The following is a 21,059-nucleotide window of genomic DNA, read 5'->3' on the forward strand; positions in this document are numbered from 1 at the left end:
ATTCTTCTGCCATCGTCATTTGCGCACTCAATCATCGATATGAGGGTTCAAGCAGATATTGGATGGTAACTAGGTTACAAGACCTCTATATATTATGTACTAGTTAAATTCTTCCATACACGCATGGTCACACTAGACACGTGGTTCTACTACACGTTTAATAGTATATTTTTGCAACCACATTGAAAAGTGTTTTTACTTTATTTCCTATTCATTTTTATATCATTCTAATTTTCAACACCAGAAACATACATGTATCTGATAGAATGTAAATTTTTCCATGGCATCTACGCTCAGTGTGTCACCCCGTCATCTTTTCCTTACTGTTTTGTAGCCCTGAAGAAGGGGAGAAACCTGAAATGCATTGGCTGCATGTAGTAGCAATAAAATGCATTGGCTGCATATAGTATCAATAAAATCCTGATTAATTCATAAATGTGTTTTTTTGTTAGAATCACGGTGCCCCCCAACTTTTTTTGTCTCTATGGTATGTCATATTAGTGACTACCCCCCCACAGTAATATAGCACAACTTTTAAATATCATGTTGTGTCCCTACCATAGGGTCTACCTACTAAAGACCAAGATCAGTGTTACAACTCTGAGTAAATGGGGTCTGATTTGAGGAAGGTCTGGGTTGAATCAAGATGGGTCTTAGAAGTCCCAAAGGCTTATTTTATAGGCTGCTGGAATGTGTGCATATGGATTATTATAGGTTTGATATGGACCCTCAGCATCCTCAGTGACCCTCAACCTAATCATTCCACATTTGATCCCTTTTTTTTTTTTTTTTTGGCTTACTATGAATTAACCTCACAATATAAACACACACACAGTATGTAAATTGGGCAAAAACTATTACGAGCACAATAGTACCTTTTTAACCACTACAGGGAAATGAGCATGAAAGCTGTTTTTGGGTTGGCCATTGTTTTTTGACCTTCCTATTAATTGTACTATAGACCATGGATCACATTTATGATTGATTTCACCTCACTTCTGTTTCAGGCATCCTATAGAATGTTCAAATCAACCAGAAAATGTTTTCTGATCATTTTGTGTTGTACAGTTATCCTGCTGTTTAGCTACATCATTCAGCTATACTTCAGTCAGGTAGGTTCTTTGTTGTAGACCGCACACTTAAATTGTTTGTAGATAAGACTGAGTGTAACAGTGGAAATGTTGACTGTTTTTTCCGTCAGCTTTTGGACTTTCACTTTCTCAGTGTAAAAAACGATGAGACACCAGCCTGTAGAAAAAATGAGTACGTTGCCACAGAAATGGAAGACAAAGCCATCGACCAAAAAATAACTTATGTAATGACTATGATAAACCGTACAATCCCCCAAAAGCATACCATGTATTTTGATGAAACCACCAGCGCATTGAAGAGCACAGCAATAATTTTGAACTATAAACCCTATTATTGTGTTGGAGACACCTTGATTGTTCAGGTTGAGATGTTCAATTATTTGGGGAAAAAGAAGACTTATGGAGGAGACTTCTTACTGGCCCGGATCTTTTCAGCAAAGCTTGGAGCTGGCGCTTCTGGAAGAATTGAGGACTTCAATAATGGAACTTACAATATTTATTTTACATTATTTTGGGAAGGACAAGTCGAAGTCTCCATTCTCCTAATGCATCCCAGTGAAGGGGTAGCTCTATTGTGGAAAGGGAGGAATATGGGATACAAATATATTGGCTACACTGGAGTGTTCATTAATAAAAACCAGCCGGTACATACAGAATGTGGATTTTACTTGAATTCCCAACAAGAAGAATGTGAGTATACAGACAGGAAATATGGAGAAGTTTTCCACTGTATCAAGTTACCAGCAGTACCTTGTGAGGCTTTGACTTCATTAAAAAGTTGGCACAGAGATTATACGTACCTCTCCAACGCGAACAAGACCCTATTATCCCTGTAAGTACCTCCCTAAGATTACTTTTTATTACTGGCACAGATTTCATTTTTGTTTGAGGTTCCAAATCTGTGTAGTGAAGATGGTGCTAAATATCGAAAGGTATTTCCATGTTTTATAAGGATGATTATTCATTAAAATTAGAATTCTATTTTTTATGTACAGCTGTTTGCAATTCAAACTGATCATATGGTAAAAAAAATACATAAGAAGTTATTTTAAATTGAACCTGTGACCAGGCTATGACATGGCAGTCTGAAGCTATTCATCCTCTAAGGTGTCCTTTTTTTTTTATTTTTTATTTTTTTATCATGCAGCAGTAAATGACCGCTGCTCAGTTCTCCGGCATTTTCAGAGGAGACAGTTCTCCTCTGAATACCTTTTTATAAAGCTGTGTAGATCACTTCTCCGAATGCAGGGAGAAGCGATCTACAAACGCTTTGAACAGTGGAAAACGGCTGCTTTTACTATAATCTCCAAAGTGAAACGAGAGAGCGCACTAACATTGCGCATTACCTCGGTAAGCCATAATTTTATTGAATTCAGAAACAACAAAGTAAATCAAGCATGTAAGTCTTCAAAAGAACTTTAGAAATGTGAAGCCTGTGCGAGTCACACTCAATACATCTAACGCGTTTCGAAGGGCATCCCTTCTTCATCGGAGATCCGCAATGATCCTCAGGATCGCCGCTGATCTGTTTCATAAAAGGACACTTAAGTTCACAATAGAATTGATATCTTTTCAGTACTTCTCTCAGCAGCTCAGCTCCCCCACTGTCAGGAATGGACTGGCCAGCAATGGTGGGACTCGCCTGCCTTATGGGCTGCAGTACCAGGGCTGGCCAGCAGGTGCTCCCAGCAATCAGAGACTCAACCTTGCAGCCAGCCAAACACCTGAAACTGCTTATGCTGGTGTATTTAAGGGATGGCCAGACCTGCAGACTCTGCCTTGGTGTGTGTTTTTCCTGGGCCCTGTATCTTGTTCCTGCATCCCTGTTCCTGTCTGATTCGTTGCTGACCCTGCCTGATCCGGACCTCTGCTGACTTCTCCTGCTTTATCCCTGGCTTGTGACCCCGACCATTCTCTGCCTGACCCCCCTGTACCTACCTGCCCGATTTGTTATTGACCCGGCCTGCCTGACGACGCTTGCATTGTATGTATGATCTGTGGGTGGTTTGGTTTGATTCGTTTGCACTGTTATGTTTAGTATTGCACTGCGTTTATGTTTGTATTGTTAGTCTTTAATAAATTATATTGTTTATAACTTATCTGAAGTCTGCGTTTCCCTGCGTCAGTCACATACCTCTGGTCATACCCGGGAGCCCTGACATTACACCAAGGCCAATCCTGACCAGAAGTGGCTGCACAGGGAAGCCATCTTGGCTTGTTGCTGGGAAGGATGGATCTTGATGAGGTTGTGTATTTATATCTGCTAGTGTTTTGATGACAGAGAATATGCTTATCAGACTCTGAAGGAGTATCCCCGGGATGAACTGCTAGAATGTATACGGCTCGCTCATGTTCTAGTAGATCAGGGCACAGAATTCTCTGAGGTGCAGCCATTGATTCAGGTTTGTGCTGAGTTGGTTTCATCTGGTACCCCCGAATGCAGGGATGAATTTTTGCCGCCATTTAGTGCCGACCAGGTAGAGTCCCTGGTATGGTTATTAGAGGATGATGTGGATTACTTTCTGGTGCGTTATTCTGCATGTTCACCACAGACACTAAGAGATTGTATAAACGCAGTGCAGTCTTTGGTCAGACAGGCTTTGTGTAAGCTCAGCTTTGTTCAACCCATACTGCAGACATGGACAGATTTGTTGCACCCAGCCTCAGTCAGCCTACAAAAACCCAGTCCTGCTTCTAATCTATTTCCTCAAAGCTCTATTCCCGCATTCCCAACAGCTCCTCCTGCCCTGCTATCTACCGCATGTCAGTACCCTGTTCCCACTCGCTGCACCTATCCTGCCTTTAACCCTGTAAAGAAGCCCTCTGTAGCAACTGTTCCCTCCCCTGTTCCATCCTCAAGCTCTTCTCTGTCTCCAGCTGCTCCATTCGTTTGCAGACCTGCGTTTACTTGCAGTGCTCCAGTAGTTAAAACCAGAAAAAAGCGAAAATTCTTTCCAACCAATACCATCCTGCCAGCATCCAAACCGGTGAGCCTGCCGTCTGAGAAGCTGCCTTCCGTGGTTCAGCCTGGTGCCTCGGCACCCGCACTTCAGCCGGATGGCTGTACCCAGCCGGATGGCTGTACCCAGCCTGATGCGCCGGTCTTTGATATCCCGCCAGTTACCAGACGGTGGAACATTTTGCCCAGCTAGGACTGTTTGGAGCATCCTGAGGCTGCTCCTTGAGGGGGGGGGGTACTATCAGGAATGGACTGGCCAGCAATGGTGGGACTCACCTGCCTTATGGGCTGCAGTACCAGGGCTGGCCAGCAGGTGCTCCCAGCAATCAGAGACTCAACCTTGCAGCCAGCCAAACACCTGAAACTGCTTATGCTGGTGTGTTTAAGGGATGGCCAGACCTGCAGACTCTGCCTTGGTGTGTGTTTTTCCTGGGCCCTGTATCTTGTTCCTGCATTCCTGTTCCTGTCTGATTCATTGCTGACCCTGCCTGATCCGGACCTCTGCTGACTTCTCCTGCTTTATCCCTGGCTTGTGACCCCGACCATTCTCTGCCTGACCCCCCCTGTACCTACCTGCCCGATTTGTTATTGACCCGGCCTGCCTGACGACGCTTGCATTGTATGTATGATCTGTGGGTGGTTTTGGTTTGATTCGTTTGCACTGTGTTATGTTTAGTATTGCACTGCGTTTATGTTTGTATTGTTAGTCTTTAATAAATTATATTGTTTATAACTTATCTGAAGTCTGCGTCAGTCACATACCTCTGGTCATACCCTGGAGCCCTGACACCCTCCCAGAGCACCTGTTTTTTTGCATTAACAGACATTAGAGCACTGTTGACTTACCACAAAGTGTGGGGTGAGCAGAGCTACTGAGAACCACTTGAAAAACATCTGTTGTGAAATTTAGGATCCGTTCACACATGGGAATTTTGAATCGCTGTGATTTTTGCGCACAATTTCAAAACGTTCTGCTAAATGACAAATTGCGCAATGTGAACTTCAGGTGCCATTCATTTTAATGGCGGTGCGGTTCTACCATGATTTTTGCATGATAAATCGCCCTGAAATTGCTGAAAACCCCATTGCTCAAAGCTTGTTGCCCAAAAAGGAGCAGGAGCTTCTTTGGGGTGACAAGCTTTGTGCGATGCGGTTTGCGCACAATTTATTTGCAATAAAAGAGGAAGAACAGCAGTGTTTTTAGATAAAATTAAAATGAATGGCACCTGAAATTCACGTTGTGCGATTTATCCATTTTAGCAGAGAATTTTCAAATAGCGGACAGAAACGTGGCATTTCTGCCTATGATTCAAAACGCCCATGTGCGAACGGAGTCTCAAGGATAAATTGCTCCACAGTGCAGAAACAGCCTGGTGCACAGCAACAGTCTATTCACTCATTGAACAATCTGGGGATGTCTTTTTGAAAGTTTATTTGCTTGTAGAAATTGAAACCGGGTAGAGTTTGGGGTGCTATGAGATACTCAAAAACCTCAGGTATTACCATTTCTCGCTTAGTGACACTGCTTCAAGAACAGGTAGGATGGAACAGCCTAAAGCACGGCTTTCAAACTGGCGGCCCTCCAGCTGTTGCCAAGCTAAAAGTCCCATGAGGCATTGCAAGATTGACAGTTACAAGCATGACTCCAAAACAAGCGTGACTCCAAAAGGCAGAGGCATGATGGGACTTGTAGTTTGGCAACACCTGGAGGACCACCAGTTTGACATCCTTGGCCTAAAGGTTCACAGCTGGTGACTATGAAGTAACTTCAGCACAGGAATAGGTAGACTGAAACAGTCTATAGGTTCATAGCTAGGGATCAAGCATTAAGGTGCAGCACAGAAAAGAGGCTCTACTTGCAGGATCCTGGAACAAGATCAGTAGTATATAGGTGCAGTCTATTGTAGGGTAGTCTGACATCCAGTCCAAAGGGCTCCAGGGGAAAGAAGCACCTCCCCAGCTCACAGATCCATAACCTGAAAAGGGGAAAAAAAATCCATCTAGGCAAGCCTCCAAGGAATTGTCTAGGCCCATAAGGCTGGTCATCTGAATTCACCCTCCCTAAGATCTAGAAACTCCTAGTGGCCATGGAAAGTAATCAATCTCTCTGAACAGAACATACCAAATAATGACTCCTCTGTTTACAGAAGGCGTCCAATACAAAATATACCTATCGGCCTAAAGGGAAGGTGCTACATATGCAATTTTAAATTGACCTTCATGGAGATTTCCTTTTCAGTCCCTCAGAACAGGAAGGAAGAGGGAATCTGTTCAAAGTGAGGAGTAATTCCCTCTTAGACAGTTGTCACCTGAACCAGTGTCCCTATTGGAAGATTTCCCTTCAACCCCTGTTTTTCTGCTGTAACTCTTCTTCCTGAGATGCTGGACACCCTGTCTGATCCATTGGACAATCCTGCATTGTCTTGTTTCTGCTGAACCTTGAACTCCTTGCTCCTCCCTTGAACTTCCTAAACCATGCCTTTGCACTTCCTGTTTGCCAGATTATTGTTCTCTCTCCAGCCAATATCTCACTTTTGTCTCTCTTGTTGCTGTCCTTCTCTTCATTGCTGATCTTTTGGCTTGTTCCTCATCTACACTTCTGCTTAATCACAACCTGCAACCATTCGTTACTGACCTTTTTGGCTTGTTTACTGACTACACTTCTGGCTATTCCTACCTGCTTAATCTGCTACTGAATCCCGACTTACCTCCTGGTTGGGTGATCCTGAAGACTTCGACCTGGTACTAACACGCAACAAGACCCATCTCCACCATCAGAAGCTCTGGTGAATACCGGTTAGTGCTTAGATTCTGCACCTTGGGTGAGCCCACTTTATCCGCCAGGGTAACCAGCTTGTATGCCTATCTTGCTGGTTGATGGAGCCTGACTCCAGACTGTGACAATAAGGAGCATACCACACAGCATAAAGAATTTGGCATTGAGGAACAATGAAAGTACAGCATGTTATACAAACAATGAATTGTTTAATAAGGAACTTACATTTGAAATGTGTCGGTGAGATCGGGAATGTAAAGCATGTCAAATGGAATGAGGCTTGGCAGCACAGGGAATATAGCATGGCATATGAATCATGGGGTGGGGAATAGGAAGGAACAACATGGCAAGAAGAATGAGGTTCTAAGGCATGGGAAATGTATGAATATGGACTGAGGGGTTACAACGTACAGAATGTACAACATTGTATATGGATTGAGGCTCAGCAGGAATATACAGCATGCCATATATAAAGTTGGGCTGCAGTATAGGGAATGTACAGCATTGCATACAGAATGAGGCTTGGTGGCATAGGGAACATTCAGCATGACATACAAAATGTGAGAGGTGTAGAATAGGCAATTACACTTTTGCATACGGAACAAAGGGGTGCAGAAAAAGGAGGTACAGAATAAGAAATGTACAACATGGCATACTAAATAAGGCACTGCAAGAAAGGGAATGTACATCAGAATGAGACAGCATAGAGAAGTTACAAGGCACTTTAAACATGACTGACTTCTGATCCAGCTCAGGCTAACCCCATCCAGATCTACATCAGCAAATGCGATCAGCCAGAACCCCAGGGATGAGATAGTGAGAAGGGTCAGGTGTAGGATTTTCCTGTTCTGATGGCCACAATGGGCAGACCTCCATCAGCATGGGTGCAGCACAGGATTTGGCATATCTCCCAATTGTGCTGTAAACACGTAAGCTGTCAGAGGAAGAGCTACTTCTACTACTTGCTTCCTTCACTGGATTCTGCATGCTATCCGCCAGGGATGAAAAAGGAAGTGAGTAGTGGAAGACTTCCTCTGCTGGCTTTTGTGTTCTCAAATGAAAATGATCCTGTGTTGATGTGTGCCTGGAATAGGATCAGGTAGCAGGCAACGCCTTTACCCCTTAATCCTCCTAGCCAGGGGTGGACTGACCATTTGGAAACTCGGGCACTGCCCGAGGTCAGTAGGGGGCCCCATGAGATGCCCCGGTACACTTTTTTTTTCGTAGGCTTTTTTGAGTTTGGGCATGGACACAGGGGCCCCATGATCCCCCCCCCCCCCTATTGCCCGGGGGCCCCATGAGTTGTCAGTCCGTCCCTGCTCCTAGCCCTGATTTATAATCCCCCTTTTGCCAGCTTCATCAGTGTAAATGACCACCAATGAAGCAGTTTCAGTGATGGCAGTGTTAACCATTATACTCCAAAGTATAAGTGAAGAAATGCGCAGTGTTGGGGTATGCTCCTTACACTTGTCTCCCACTGACAGGGAGGAGGGAGGGGAAGAATAGATTAACAACCCTAGCAGTCAAGCAAGTAACTGTGCAGTGGGTGCCAGACATATGCACAGCCATGGATGGCTATGGTGATAGTTTTGCCACTAGTTGGGAGTCTATGGAGGGAGAATGAAAAGATTTAATTCTAAGCTGAATCTGTCCTTTAACGCTTATCTAAATCCAAGAACAAAAATATAATATGCAGCTTACCAGTCCTCGGATCTGGTGACAGTCTTAAGCAGGCCATACATGGGTCGAATTCCAAAAGCATTTTCTTTCGCAAATTTTTTTTTCTAGGAATTTTTGTTCAAATTTCACACTATTAGTGGGTCACCGAAACAGCCGACTTTGAGCAATCAGGCGTGTCGGAATTTTTTTTTTTTTTTTTTGAGAAATAAACAAATTTTTAATCAATGATGGGAGAATCGTTTGAGAAATATAATTGAAAAGAAATGAGCATGAGCCGTGACCTGGAAAGAAAAGAAAATTCTTGGCCATGAAAATTCTTTTCTGTAGCAACACGAGGGGAAATTTGAAGGCTTGGTTGGTCAAATTTCGAAATTGATGGTGGCGCCATCGGGTTAAAAAATTTCTGTATTTCTAAAGAAAATTTGTGGAGAATTCGATCCTTGTATGGCCTGTATTAGTCTTCAGGCTAAAAGCATTTTTGTACATGCAGATTATACTTGTTGATCCTGTCAAAAATCCATTGTGTTTATAATATCCTGTGCACTGAATAGAAACTCCTCATTAGTTGTCCTCTGTAAACTACAAAACCCATACTCTGTTATGGAGATAAGGAAATTTTTGTAGTTCATACCAGGCGGCCAGCCTAGGGTGAAAACACAGCTCCTCCATAGACACAGTACAGTGTGTAAGCATTTTCACCCCAGGACAGGAAGTGCATCAAAGAGGAAAAAAAAAACCAATGCAGCCACCGTATCTAAAGGTGGCCATGTATGGATCGAAATTCGGCCAGTTCAGCAGGGACTGGCTGAATTTCAATCCATGTATGGGCAGGTTGGTTGTACAGAAGCTGAAAAGTCTGTTTTTTCTAGAAGGATCCCTGGCTGTAGCTGGCAACACTGATCAATGTGTTCTGACAGCAGGGAAGTCTCACCGCCGTAAGAACACAATAGCACAGTAGGAGTAATTTCCCCCATTCCCCTCGAATGTGTGGATGGGAGAATCGGATTATTTATTATTATTTATTATTCTCTCAATCAGCACCACTGAATTAGTAAAACCTATTTCTTGCTTTATTATTAAAGGTCCAATATTGGCATAGAAATTCCCAGTCCAGCTGGAAGAATTGATGTTTTAAAATGCCCAAGTAAGTCTGCCTTTGATATTTTTTATTGTCAAATCAAAAGGAAATTAAACAGTCAGATGTAATGTCTGTGGCCAGCTTTACACCTACATAAGCAGACATTTGGGGGTAAATGTTCACTTTTTCAAGGTGTAGGTCAGCCTGTCTTCACTTTGAATACCCAATCAGGTGCAAGGGATGTAGTATAAACAGGATTTTTATTAGCACATAATTGGTCGATTTGGAGACAACACAGCTTCATTTTCTAAGTTCAGTGACGTGTTTAGTGTCAGCCTTTACTTTTTTCGTAATTATGACTGGTCCACCTACGTTTTTGAAGGCCATAAGGCAGTTGGTTGTTCTGTACCACCTGTGGTTATGGCCTTGCGTGCAACACACAATGCAACCAATCGCCAAGCAAAGTTATTGTATTTTTGTTTAGGATAGAGTAGGAAAAGGCTACAACTGTGTCCTCCCCTTTCTCCCCCCCATCGGGCCTCTTGCTTTCCGAACCTTCGTCCCTGAACACTTAGGGCAATGGTATAACCTTAGTCTCCATCCACTCACAGCCTGTTATAGACTTTTAAAGGGTGCCTGCAGTAGGGCAAGAAACTGCACCTGTCCCTCCTGGGTACAGTAAAACAATGAGAGGGACACACTGCTCCTAGAGAGACCCGTGCACAAGGGGCCTTAACTTTCACTGTCTGAGCAATACAGGCCCATCTTCTGGCTGCAAGTAATGGCTATTAAATAACCATACATATCATTTACTTCCCCGCCGCCCTATAGTAGGTATACTGCTACAGGGTGGCAGGGGTGTGCAAAAGTACATGTGTGATATATATATATATATATATATGTGTGTGTGTGTGTGTGTGTGTGTGTGTGTGTATATATGTGTGTATGTGTAATTTTTGCATTTCTAGGTAGGGGGCGTGCATGAGCCCTACCCATGCTGCCATTTGTGGCCACGGTTGTCACTCACCGGGTCCCGGACGGTGATTCCCTGCTGGCGCCTGGTGATTACTGAGCATCTTCGATGGGAAGGAAGACTGCTTTGTTTACCAACGGTTGCCCCTGTTGGCTCGGGGACACTGCTCTGGATGGCTGTGCACAGCCATCCAGAGCAGTGTTCTTACAGTGAAGCACCAACACACCACCCCCAGTAAAACACTCCCCAGCATAGTTAACCCTTTGATCGCCCCTCATGTTAACCCCTTCCTGCCCCGTGCTATTAGTATAGTATCAGTGTTTTTGTTTTTTTTTCTTAGCAGTGATCACTGTATTGGTGTCACTGGGGATATCAGTGACACCAAGTCAGTTTCTCCCCCCCCCCCCGTGTCAGAATACCCACCGCAGTCCTGCTATGTCAGTGATCGCCACCATTTATTAGTGTAAAAAAAATTCCAGTATCTATACCGCCATTTGTAAACTCTATAACTTTCATGTAAACCAATTAATTTTACACATATTGGGATTTTTTTTTTTTTTTTATTTAGCAAAGATGTTTCAGCATATATTTTGGCCTATGTTTATGACAGTTTGACTTTTTTAAAAAAAAAATTTCTTACTGAACATGTTTAATAGCAAAAAGTCAATGGTGGTGGGTTTTTTTTTTTTTATGGCGCAAAAAATTAAAACCGCATAGTCTATCAAATACCACTGAAAGAGAGCTCAAATTGTGGGGAAAAAATGACGTAAATTTAATTTAGGTGCAGTGTTGCATGACCACGCAATTGTCAAAGTAACGCAGCACCATAATGCAAAAAATGGCCTGGTCAGGAAGGGGGGTAAATCCTCAGGAGGGCAAGTGGTTAATATGCCCCTTGAAAAAAAAAATAGTTTGTGGAAGGGTTAGAACACCTATTTGGGTTTTAATTGCCAGCTGAGAGAAAATTTTAAAAACTACAGTTGCCATCAGAACATTTTATAGATGGGAGCTTATACTTGTCAAAGGTTGAATCCCCTCAATTTAGGTAGACGTCCAATTACTTGGGCCTTTAGGGCATCACCAATTGGGAAAGAGCGCAATAGGAATCTGTCAATGGTTCTAAATGTTTTCTACTCCAATGGACTCTAATCACAGCCCATGGGGCACATCTGGCCTGCTGCAAAATTTTATCCAGGCTAGGGCCAGTGACATATTCTCAATATGGACAGAAAGAGGATTCAGGTCAGCAGAGGTTTCCTATAGTCTCTGCTTCCACCTGATGATGTAAGAGGGGCTCTGATGAGGACCACAATGTATGTGGGAATTCTGGTGGAGACCTGGATAATAAGGGACTCTGGGGACCCCAATATACTGGGAAACCCTGATGTGGGGGGGGCTGATTTTATTTTTTTGGGCCATCGAATATTTGTAAAATATACTATGTGGCCTCCATACAGGAACGTTTAAAGACCCTTGTTCTGCCCCTTTCAAAACAAAAAAAAAAATTAGCTGCAGTTCCACTTTTATCCATTATAGGTTCCATTTACAATTCAGTGATAATAATGTGTACTAAACGACTAAAAGAGCATTTTGAGCTTAAAAGACCAAACAAACTCCTTTTATACACAATTTTTTTTTTTTTTTTTACAGAAACTTTTATGCCTGTGACTTCAAAATGCAAAATTGGGACCTCTATTCCCTTTCCTAGTGGATACTTCCTACAGAACCAATGGTTTCCATCACATTGCAATCTTTCTTCCTTTGCGCCTTTGTTAAACATAAATAAATGTTTGGCTGACAAAATGATATATTTGATGGGCGATTCAACACTCCGCCAATGGATAGAATTCCTCTCAAGAGTCCTAAAGCGTAAGTATCCACGCTGCGTTGAGAAATTTAAAAGCATAACTCCAGGGACCACGTGAGTCCACTTAATTTACCTTAATTTTTAAGCTTTAATTGTGCAAGCATTTGTGTTTGCTGTTTGGGCAGCTTTGCAGCTTCTTTCCACATAGTTCTCTGCCATGCAACTTGCATTTCAGGGTAAAGTGACCAGATTTTCAAAATTAAATGTGGGGACACATTAGTCACCATGCCCGCTTTTATTGGAGGGGACAGGGAGTGAGGATAAAGGAGCTATGTGATATGTCACATCAAATGTTGGGCTTGGTGAAATTCTGCTAACAATGGGAGGTATGGTTTAAGAACACCTGAACCCATTTTGCTCTGGGTCAAGAGTGCAGGCACAGGTGTTGTCCAGGTCTGAACCTGCGACCTCTGTGATGTTGGGCTGTGGCTCACTTTGCCATCTGAAATGCTGGACAGCTCCCTATCTGATATCTTAGGACAATCTTACTTTTGTCTCTGGTTTTGGTGAACCTTGAACTTTCTGTTCCTCCTATGGACTTCCTGATTTAATCCATGTCTCTACACTTCCTGTTTGCCAAATTATTGTGCTTTTCCAAACTGATATCTTGCGGCTTTTGCATACTTGCAGCTTCCCACTATCTTCACCATCACTTGTTACTAGTCGCTTGTTCCTCGATTATGCTTCTGCTTGATCGCGTGTGCAACCACTTGTTACCAAACATTGGCTTGTTTACGGACTATGCTTCAACTGGATCCCAACCTTCTATACTTGCTACTGGTCCACAGCTTGCTCACCTCCTGATGGGGTGATCCTGAGGGCCACAATCTGGTACTAACACGCAGCAAAACCCATCTCCACCATCAGGAGCTCTGGTAAATATGGGTTAGTGCTTAGACCCCCCCCCCCCCACATCTCAGGTTAGCCCGCATCATCCTCCAGGGTAACCTGCTTGTATACCTATCCTGCTGGTCAATGGGAGCCTCTCTACTGCTATAACTACTGGTCTTTGAGCCTGATCCATGACTGTGACAGATGTGCAGTGAAGGTCACCATCACAAGCAAAAGGTAAAGTGGCAAATAATCCAACTCCATACCTCCCGACCAAAGCCTTCACAAGCTGATTAGGGATTGAGAAGGCCACGTAATATTGACATGTGAAGTCATCAATAACCGTTGACACAGCCAGGAGTAGACACACCCTTCCTCTCCCTCCTCTTGTTTCAAGCCAATCAAAGAAACATTGCTAAAATAGATTACCCTGCAGCTGCCCAGGCTGGGGATGCCATTTTTAAAACTGGAAAAAAATCAGGGACTTATTCTTTTAACTGAGGATAAAATTAGGACTTTTATTTTTTCGTGGGGACAGCCTCTGGAAACCGGGGGTGTCTGATCACCCTATTTCGGGGGCCCATTTTATATCTGTACACATGTGTAGAGGTGCACTTCTTGGTAGTGTTAGTCAGGTACATTGTCATCTGTCGGTGTGCATTTCTTTTGTGTTGATATTCGTTATTGACACTGGTTGACGTGCGCTGATGATTCTAGTGCATTTTTTAACAGCCAATACACCAAAGCTTGGTAATACCTGTTGCCAATGCCTCAAAATTCGCAAATATATGCGTTTTTAATGCATTACCATTGACATCCATGGGTCTTCCAGTGTAAAAATGCAGGAAAAAATAACTAATTTCAAACTGTTCAATTCAGCACAGAAGTGAGAGCAAACACTATTTTTATTATAGGGAACTTTGACACATGCATTACAGGGCGTTAGAAGAAAATAAGAAATATGTGTGTGAAACCTAATAATAAACATAAATCTAATGCATTTAAAATGTGTATGTATATGTAGATAGATATGTGTGTATTTTCATAAAGTCCACATATAAGTGCGTGATCATCCAACGCCAAAATATACGTTGAGTTTGCACAATACAGTGCTCACAAAACTCTCGCCTCCAAATTTTGTAGTGAGTGTATAACATGCCGGCCAGATTCCACCAGCTCCTTCTCCTCCTCCAGACCACTAGGGGCTTTTCAATCCTTTCTCACATAGAACCAAAATGGAAGGGAGGTATGGTGCCTTTTTATATTTTAGGTTTGATTATATAGTACCTTGTTTTAGGTGGGTTGTAATTTTAATAATGTAAGCACAATAGGAGTATAATATTTATTTTAAAAAAATTTCTTCTGTGGATCCTAATAAAATGGCTGCAGATTGCTTCATGTTCTAAAAATCCATAGGAAAAATAGCCACCGTAAAAAAAATTAAATGCAAGTGCTACAACAAAATGGCCACCGGAATCCACTACACCTATTTGAGTATTTAAGGACATGTAGTCTGCCTACCGTTTCCCCTGATGAAGTCATGTGATAGTGACGCAACGCGTAGGGAAAACAGAGGTGGACGTGAACTGGAAGTGACTTCATGTGGAAGCGCTTATTGAGATCTCAACAATAGAAGTGATTTGCTTATCTTGTAAAATGAGTGCAATACTTTATTTTAATAGATACTGGAATTTTAATCTTACTACACTATAAGAGGTGTATTGCTCTCTCTATCTATATCTATATATGTGCAAGGTGAAGGCGATGGTATGAATGCATAAGAGGTTTAAAGGCACCATACCTCCCTTCCATTTTGGTTCTATGTGAAAGGATTGAAAAGCTCCTTGTGGTCTGGAGAAGGCGGCAGGAGGAGTTGGTGGAATCTGGATGGCATGTTATATACACACGATGATACAAATTTTGGAGGTGAGTTTTGTGAGCATGGGGGTGGCACTGTATTGTGCGAAGTCAGCAAGGTGCACATATATTTTGGTGCTAGTTAATAAAAGCCACTTATAAGTGTGTGATTATCCAACGAATTTATAGTTGAAATACATTAGATATATATTTGTTTATTCTATGTTTTAGTTCTGTAACGTCACACATAATTAGGATATTGGCAGCACAGCATCATTCACCAGATAATTCATATAAATCCAACATCGCAGCTAGAGGAGATGGCATACATGCCATGGCGCATTGCTTCTCGAAAAAAATTTATACCACAGATTGCATTTTCCAAACAGTCCTGCCACCAAACGCAACCCATTTGAGTGTATGGAGCAGCACTGCAGCTGCTCCGCAACCGTGTACTGCATATGGTTGTGCAGTGCTGCAGGCTTTTTCCTCCCAGCTGCCTATCATCAACTTCCCTCGAAAAAATGGGTCCACCATGGGTTGCTTTTCCGGGCGTAGCCCTGGCAATGACTGCAAGAGTAAACAAGCCTTAAAAGCTAAGTCCAAGCTAATAAAAATCATCATTTTTCATACATCAGAGTTAGAAGTAAATAACCCTTAGGGAGTATTGATCTAGAATTAAAATTCCCGCTGCAGTTAGTGCCCAAAATTTGACTTTTATATAAGTTCAGATTTCTGAGAAAAGCAGTGAGTCAAGCAGGAAATTACATTTCTGAGGACCTCTAGGGTGCCATATTGCATTTAATTTTTTTTCACTTCTAAAAAATTAGTGGCTTCAGATTTGAGCTTTTTAATATGTTTAAATACAAAGTCTGAAGGGGAGATGGTTGGTTTTTAATGGTGACTAGGAATATCTATATGGTTTTAACATGTTCAATAAATGCTCATTATGGGGACATGGCTGATGTTTTGGCTTGCTTTTTTATTTTTGGTGTTTTCTAAAAAAAACATTTTATGCTTTTGCTTGTGGCTGGCACAGTATATCTACTAGGACTCTGGACTTGTAGGGTTTGTTTGTAAGCCTCAAATATGTGGGAGGGCAAACTATAAAATGGCTTTTGTGGCAATTTTATGCTATATTCTATTTTTAACAAAAGTGGAATTCTTTTATATGACATCCTGTTCGGGAAAATCTGTTATAACAGGAACTTACTGCTGGCCACTTTAAGATGCTAGATGCCTGGCTGTCATGCTGATCCTTAGCCTGATTTCTGATTTTTTTTTTTTTTTTTTTTTTTTTGGTTACTCTAACGGACTTGCCATTACTATATCAACAGTAAGGAAAAGAAAAGCACTGTCCGTCAACTGGCTGCAAACACATTTAGAATTTTTAGAAAATACATACAAGGTTTTTCTGTAAATTTTGGGTTAAAAAGAATTGCTTAATTAAAGTGAACATGCACTCCATTTTAACCTCTTCACGCCGGCCGCACACAAATGTGTGGCCTCCTGGCGTCTGGGCCTAGACGCCGAGTGGCCGCACATGTGTGCAATTAAGAAAAACAAACATATGTGCTGAGAGCACATGCTCCCAGCACACATGTCCGGTATTCACGGAAAGGTCCCAATCTCCTCTTTTGATTGGGACCTTTCCCGATCATGTGACGGCGAATCACGGTGGATGCATGACCCTAAAGCCCCGCCTCCCAGCTCTGAAACACTTAAAGGGCTAAGAGGTGCCGGTGCCAAGGGGTTCAGTCTGTCAGCCTAACCCATTGCAGCTACTGCCTTTGTTAGCCAGAAAAACCCCTTTGGGTGAATTCTTATCTTGACTTTGTTGGAACCTGTCTCTCCTTGTCTTCATGACTTAAAGCCCTGATCATTTTCTTTCAAGCGTCCAATCAGTAGGGATGTGCACAATAGAAAAATGTTTTTTGGATTCATTCATAAAGTTAATCAATTCGGTTTGTCGCATTCATTTTATGTTAGAATGATTCAATTTCAGAATTGGTTTCTTATATTCAGATTTGTTTTTTATATTCTGAATCGATTCGTATTTTTGGAATATTGGCTATATTCGTTTTAATGTGTTAATTTCATGAGATTACTTATGCACTCCATTCAATCCAAACAAAGTACTTTTCTACCTTGCTGTATTTATTGCAATATGTTTCTATTTCATATGTAGTGCATTTTTTTTTTTTTATTATGAAAAATGTTAATGCAAAAAGAATTGGTTGGTTATCCAAGAGTCAGACTGCTGTGCAGCTCTCATCCAAATAATACGAAAGGATCCAAATTAATTTGGATCATTCGTTCTGTTGTTACTTTATTTCAGATGCTTCACACAGAGTGGAGTTCCACCTGAAAAAATAAAGTCGGCAGCTACAAAAGCTGTAGCTGTTAAAATACAGACACTTGCTGTCCCTCAGTCCAGCTGTGTCCTCACCACCGCTGGTTTCACTGGATGTTGTCTCTCCCGGGTGCCCACTGCGCATGAGGGAGAAGTGCTGCGCTTTGTGAATGGCCCCGTAGTCTTCTGGGACCTGTCACGTGTCCCAGAAGACTATAGGGTGGACAACCTCCAATCGCCTAGGCAATCGCAGCGAATGTGGGTGCGGGTACCTGTCAAATTCGGGTACCCACTCCCCAAAGGTGTCAGTCCTTAATGGGGAGCGGGGGACAGCCTTAAAGTGTAACTTCCCCTTTCGGGTGGTGCTCCGCTTTTACGAAAGGCCCCAAACTATTGCATCATGTCATACAAATGAATACAAATTTGTTATTTATTTCAGATTCGCTGAAATTCGTTACTATTGTGATTCAGATCGGATACATCCGAATCTCTGAATAACGAAAAGTTTTGTTCGCATTTCAATTCGCATCAAAATGAATCACTTGTGTCTACCAGTCAGATTGTCTACTGATCAGCTGCCAAAGTCACCTTTTTATTGGAAAGGGAATGCTGAACATAATTTTTTTTTGTTTTGCATAGATATTCGCAAGACTCTACCGGTCAAACAGGATACTTCATAAAAAATGTTTTATTTGTTTGGAGATTAATTCCAAACCGGTATCTAGTCTAATGTATTACAAGAACATGAATATATGACTTATATGAAACTATTCTAAACCATATCCTTGAGGAAAAAAAATGCCAATTAACAAGGTTTTAAGTGCATTTGTGGATTCTAATGGCTGGGATGATGGGTGTGAGGAGCCATCACTGTACGTATATGGACATCCAGTGGTTACAATTTTTGCCACTTGAACCTGGCCCTATATTCACCTTGCCTAAACTCCCTCAACACTCCGTACTGGGTTGTAGCCAATACTGAAATCTGCAATGTCGGAGACCTTGAGGAGCCATGACATTACTCCCTCAGTCACTCAACAGTGTTCATGCCTTGTACTTGGCAGCTAGGTGTGACTACAGTCATGGGAGGGAAGCCACATTCTCCTACATATGCAGAAGAACCAGGTAGTGTTGCTGGCTGCAATGGAGGAAAAAGTGAAAAGGAAGTGCAGGAATCTGGCATAGTAACCTTTTAGGAGTATAAGGGAGTTGGGTTGTGGGGAGGGGGTCCTGCATGGGCAAGGTGACGGTTTTTCCTAAAGCAGGGGTGTCAAACTGGTGGCCCTCAGGCTGTTGCCAAACTACAAGTCCCATGAGGCATTGCAAGACTGACAGTTACAAGCATAACTCCCAAAGACAGAGGCATGATGGGACTTGTAGTTTCAGAACAGCTGGAGGGCCACCAGTTTGAAAGCCCTGTCCTAAAGGGTTAGGCTTTAGGAAGTAATCTTAAGTTAGATGTTTGATCAGGTTAAGCATTGAGTGTAAGGGTCAGGATGGGAATGTTTGGGTGGGGGGGTGAGGGATAGTTTTAGGGGTAAGGTTAAGGACCTTGCCAGGTTATAAGGGGTAGATTATAGGTGGTGATTGAGTGCTTTTATTGACATTAAAAACCCTGTGCCAAACATAACCAGTTTTAAAGTGCAATGTACAATTTACAAAATGGCAAATTTATAAGTTGGGTTTTTTTCCAAATGCAAGTTTTTATCCTGATACATTTCTTTTAACTTAAAATTATTACTATTCTTGTTGAGAATACCTGGAGTCTTCTGCTTAAAAATTAAATCAAGAACTACTCTAATTTTGGAGTGTTTTTTGCCAAAATGTTTAAAAAAAAAAAAAAAAAATTTCTTTTATATCTTTCAGATATGGTATTTTTTAACACCCACAGAACCGGTTGGCACGAGACTCATATGGCATTTGACATAAAAAACAATATCTACATTCAGTGGAAGAAACATGGACATCCATTTGTAGCTCCGACCTTCTACAACGTCAGAGATCACGCCTACATCGCCAATGAACTCGATCGGCTTGGTGGCGGCTCCAACACAATAGTTGTGATAGGTATAGGACAGCACTTACGGCCCTTTCCTTGTTCCCTTTTCATCAAAAGACTTTTCAACATACGAAGGGCCATAGAGAACTTGTTTTTACGAAGTCCGGATACAAATGTTATCATAAAGTCTGAGAACACCAGAGAGTTTAACCCTGACGTAGAGCGATTCAGTAACTTTCATGGTTATATTCAGTACCTCTTATTAAAGAGAATTTTTAGAGGACTTAATATCGGGATGATAGATGCTTGGGACATGACCACAGCATTTGACTCTAGAAACGCCCATCCACCGGAGCTTGTTGTTGAGAGTCAGATCAACCTGTTTTTGTCATATATCTGTTAAAGGAAAAGTTTGTGCTTAGTTAAAATAAAATTACGTATTCACCTCTATGATGTAGCGCTGGTGTCCCATGCTACCATTAAGACTGGGAACTGAGAGATTAAATGATCACTGATCACTCAGCTCTCAGGTTTGCTTGCAGTTGAAAGTAGTAACCGCTGTCCACTCTGCTTCTCCAGAGGTCACTGGAGTACCAGACTGGAGAGGAAGTGGGTGCAGCTGGCTCTGCCCTCAGGCTCTTGAGGTGAAAGCAAGAGGCAGATGTCAATCAGGCAGCTGGGTGGGTCCTTACATGGGCGAGGTGACAGTGTCTCTTAATGGTTCAGGTTAGGTTTAGGCTTTGGGAAACAAGATAACGTTAGATATTAGGTGTTAGATCAGATTTAAAGTGACAAACTCCAGTTTAAAAAAACAAATGTATATTCTAGGTATTCTTGGCTCAAAGTACTTTCTGTTGCTTTTAGCCATTTCCATATTTCTTTTTATTTTTTCCTGTGGTCTGTCTTCCTGTTACAATGTGGCTATGTTCATTCTTTGTGGTCCCACTGTGTATAGGAACATAGACACCTTCTCTTGCTTGCACCGAGATGGCCTATGGGATGGTGTAGTGTGCACAGACATTCAGTCACTGCTGTCCGCTCTTCTCCAGAGCTCACTGGGGTACCAGGCTGGACAGGAGGTGGGTACAAAGGTCTCCGGCTCGCAGCCGCAGGATGAAAGGCAGAGCCAGATGTCAATCAGGCAGATGCATCGATCCTGACAAAATTGTCAGTATGTTCACTGATCCTGGCACAACTTTGGCCCATCAACTGATACGGAACAATAGCCTGCTGACTGGATCACAGGAGAACAAAAGTAAATGTACATCTGTCATCCTCAGGAGTATGAACAAACAAAGCTTTGGCTATACTTCTTTTAAATATATGTTTTACATTTGTTGTACTTTGCCAGGATTTCACCAAGAAATATAGAATTAAACCATGAAAAACAGTGAAAAGTCCCACTTACGGTATATTGTAGATATATGGATGATTTTGTATCTGCTGTAGGATCTGTTTGTTTTCTCCATAGCCATTCTTGGCTTACAAAGCCATGTCAGACAGTCAGGTTGGTGACACCAGTTTCCTCTTCTACAGATACGTACTAGTTAGGTCACTTGCCTGTGACTGAACTGTGAAGGGACAAAATCAGGCTG

The 21,059-nt window shown here is 42.2% G+C and overlaps 1 protein-coding gene across 1 annotated transcript; it reads left to right on the forward strand.

Annotated features, from left to right (window-relative positions):
- The first annotated feature begins 977 nt into the window (after window positions 1-977).
- Window positions 978-20,206, forward strand: LOC149464502 (NXPE family member 1-like). The gene is made up of 5 exons (XM_089674732.1): window positions 978-1,112; window positions 1,202-1,923; window positions 9,589-9,650; window positions 12,208-12,426; window positions 19,332-20,206. Exons 1-5 carry the CDS (start codon window positions 978-980, stop codon window positions 19,865-19,867), a joined length of 1,674 nt encoding a protein of 557 aa, XP_089530858.1. The 3' UTR covers window positions 19,868-20,206.
- The last annotated feature ends 853 nt before the right edge of the window (window positions 20,207-21,059 follow it).

The sequence above is a fragment of the Staurois parvus genome, unplaced genomic scaffold (assembly GCF_062004578.1).
Source record: "Staurois parvus isolate SC_StPar_1 unplaced genomic scaffold, SC_StPar_1.0 ptg000151l, whole genome shotgun sequence".
NCBI classification, from domain to species: domain Eukaryota; kingdom Metazoa; phylum Chordata; class Amphibia; order Anura; family Ranidae; genus Staurois; species Staurois parvus.

What these genes read in the sequence shown, in the direction of transcription:
- LOC149464502 (XM_089674732.1), top strand. Translation starts at nt 978, where the DNA reads ATGATTGATTTCACCTCACTTCTGTTTCAGGCATCCTATAGAATGTTC. An exon ending in AACAAGACCCTATTATCCCT is followed by an intron (nt 1,924 to 9,588) that starts GTAAGTACCTCC and finishes TTATTATTAAAG; the next exon opens with GTCCAATATTGGCATAGAAA. An exon ending in CCTCTCAAGAGTCCTAAAGC is followed by an intron (nt 12,427 to 19,331) that starts GTAAGTATCCAC and finishes TATATCTTTCAG; the next exon opens with ATATGGTATTTTTTAACACC.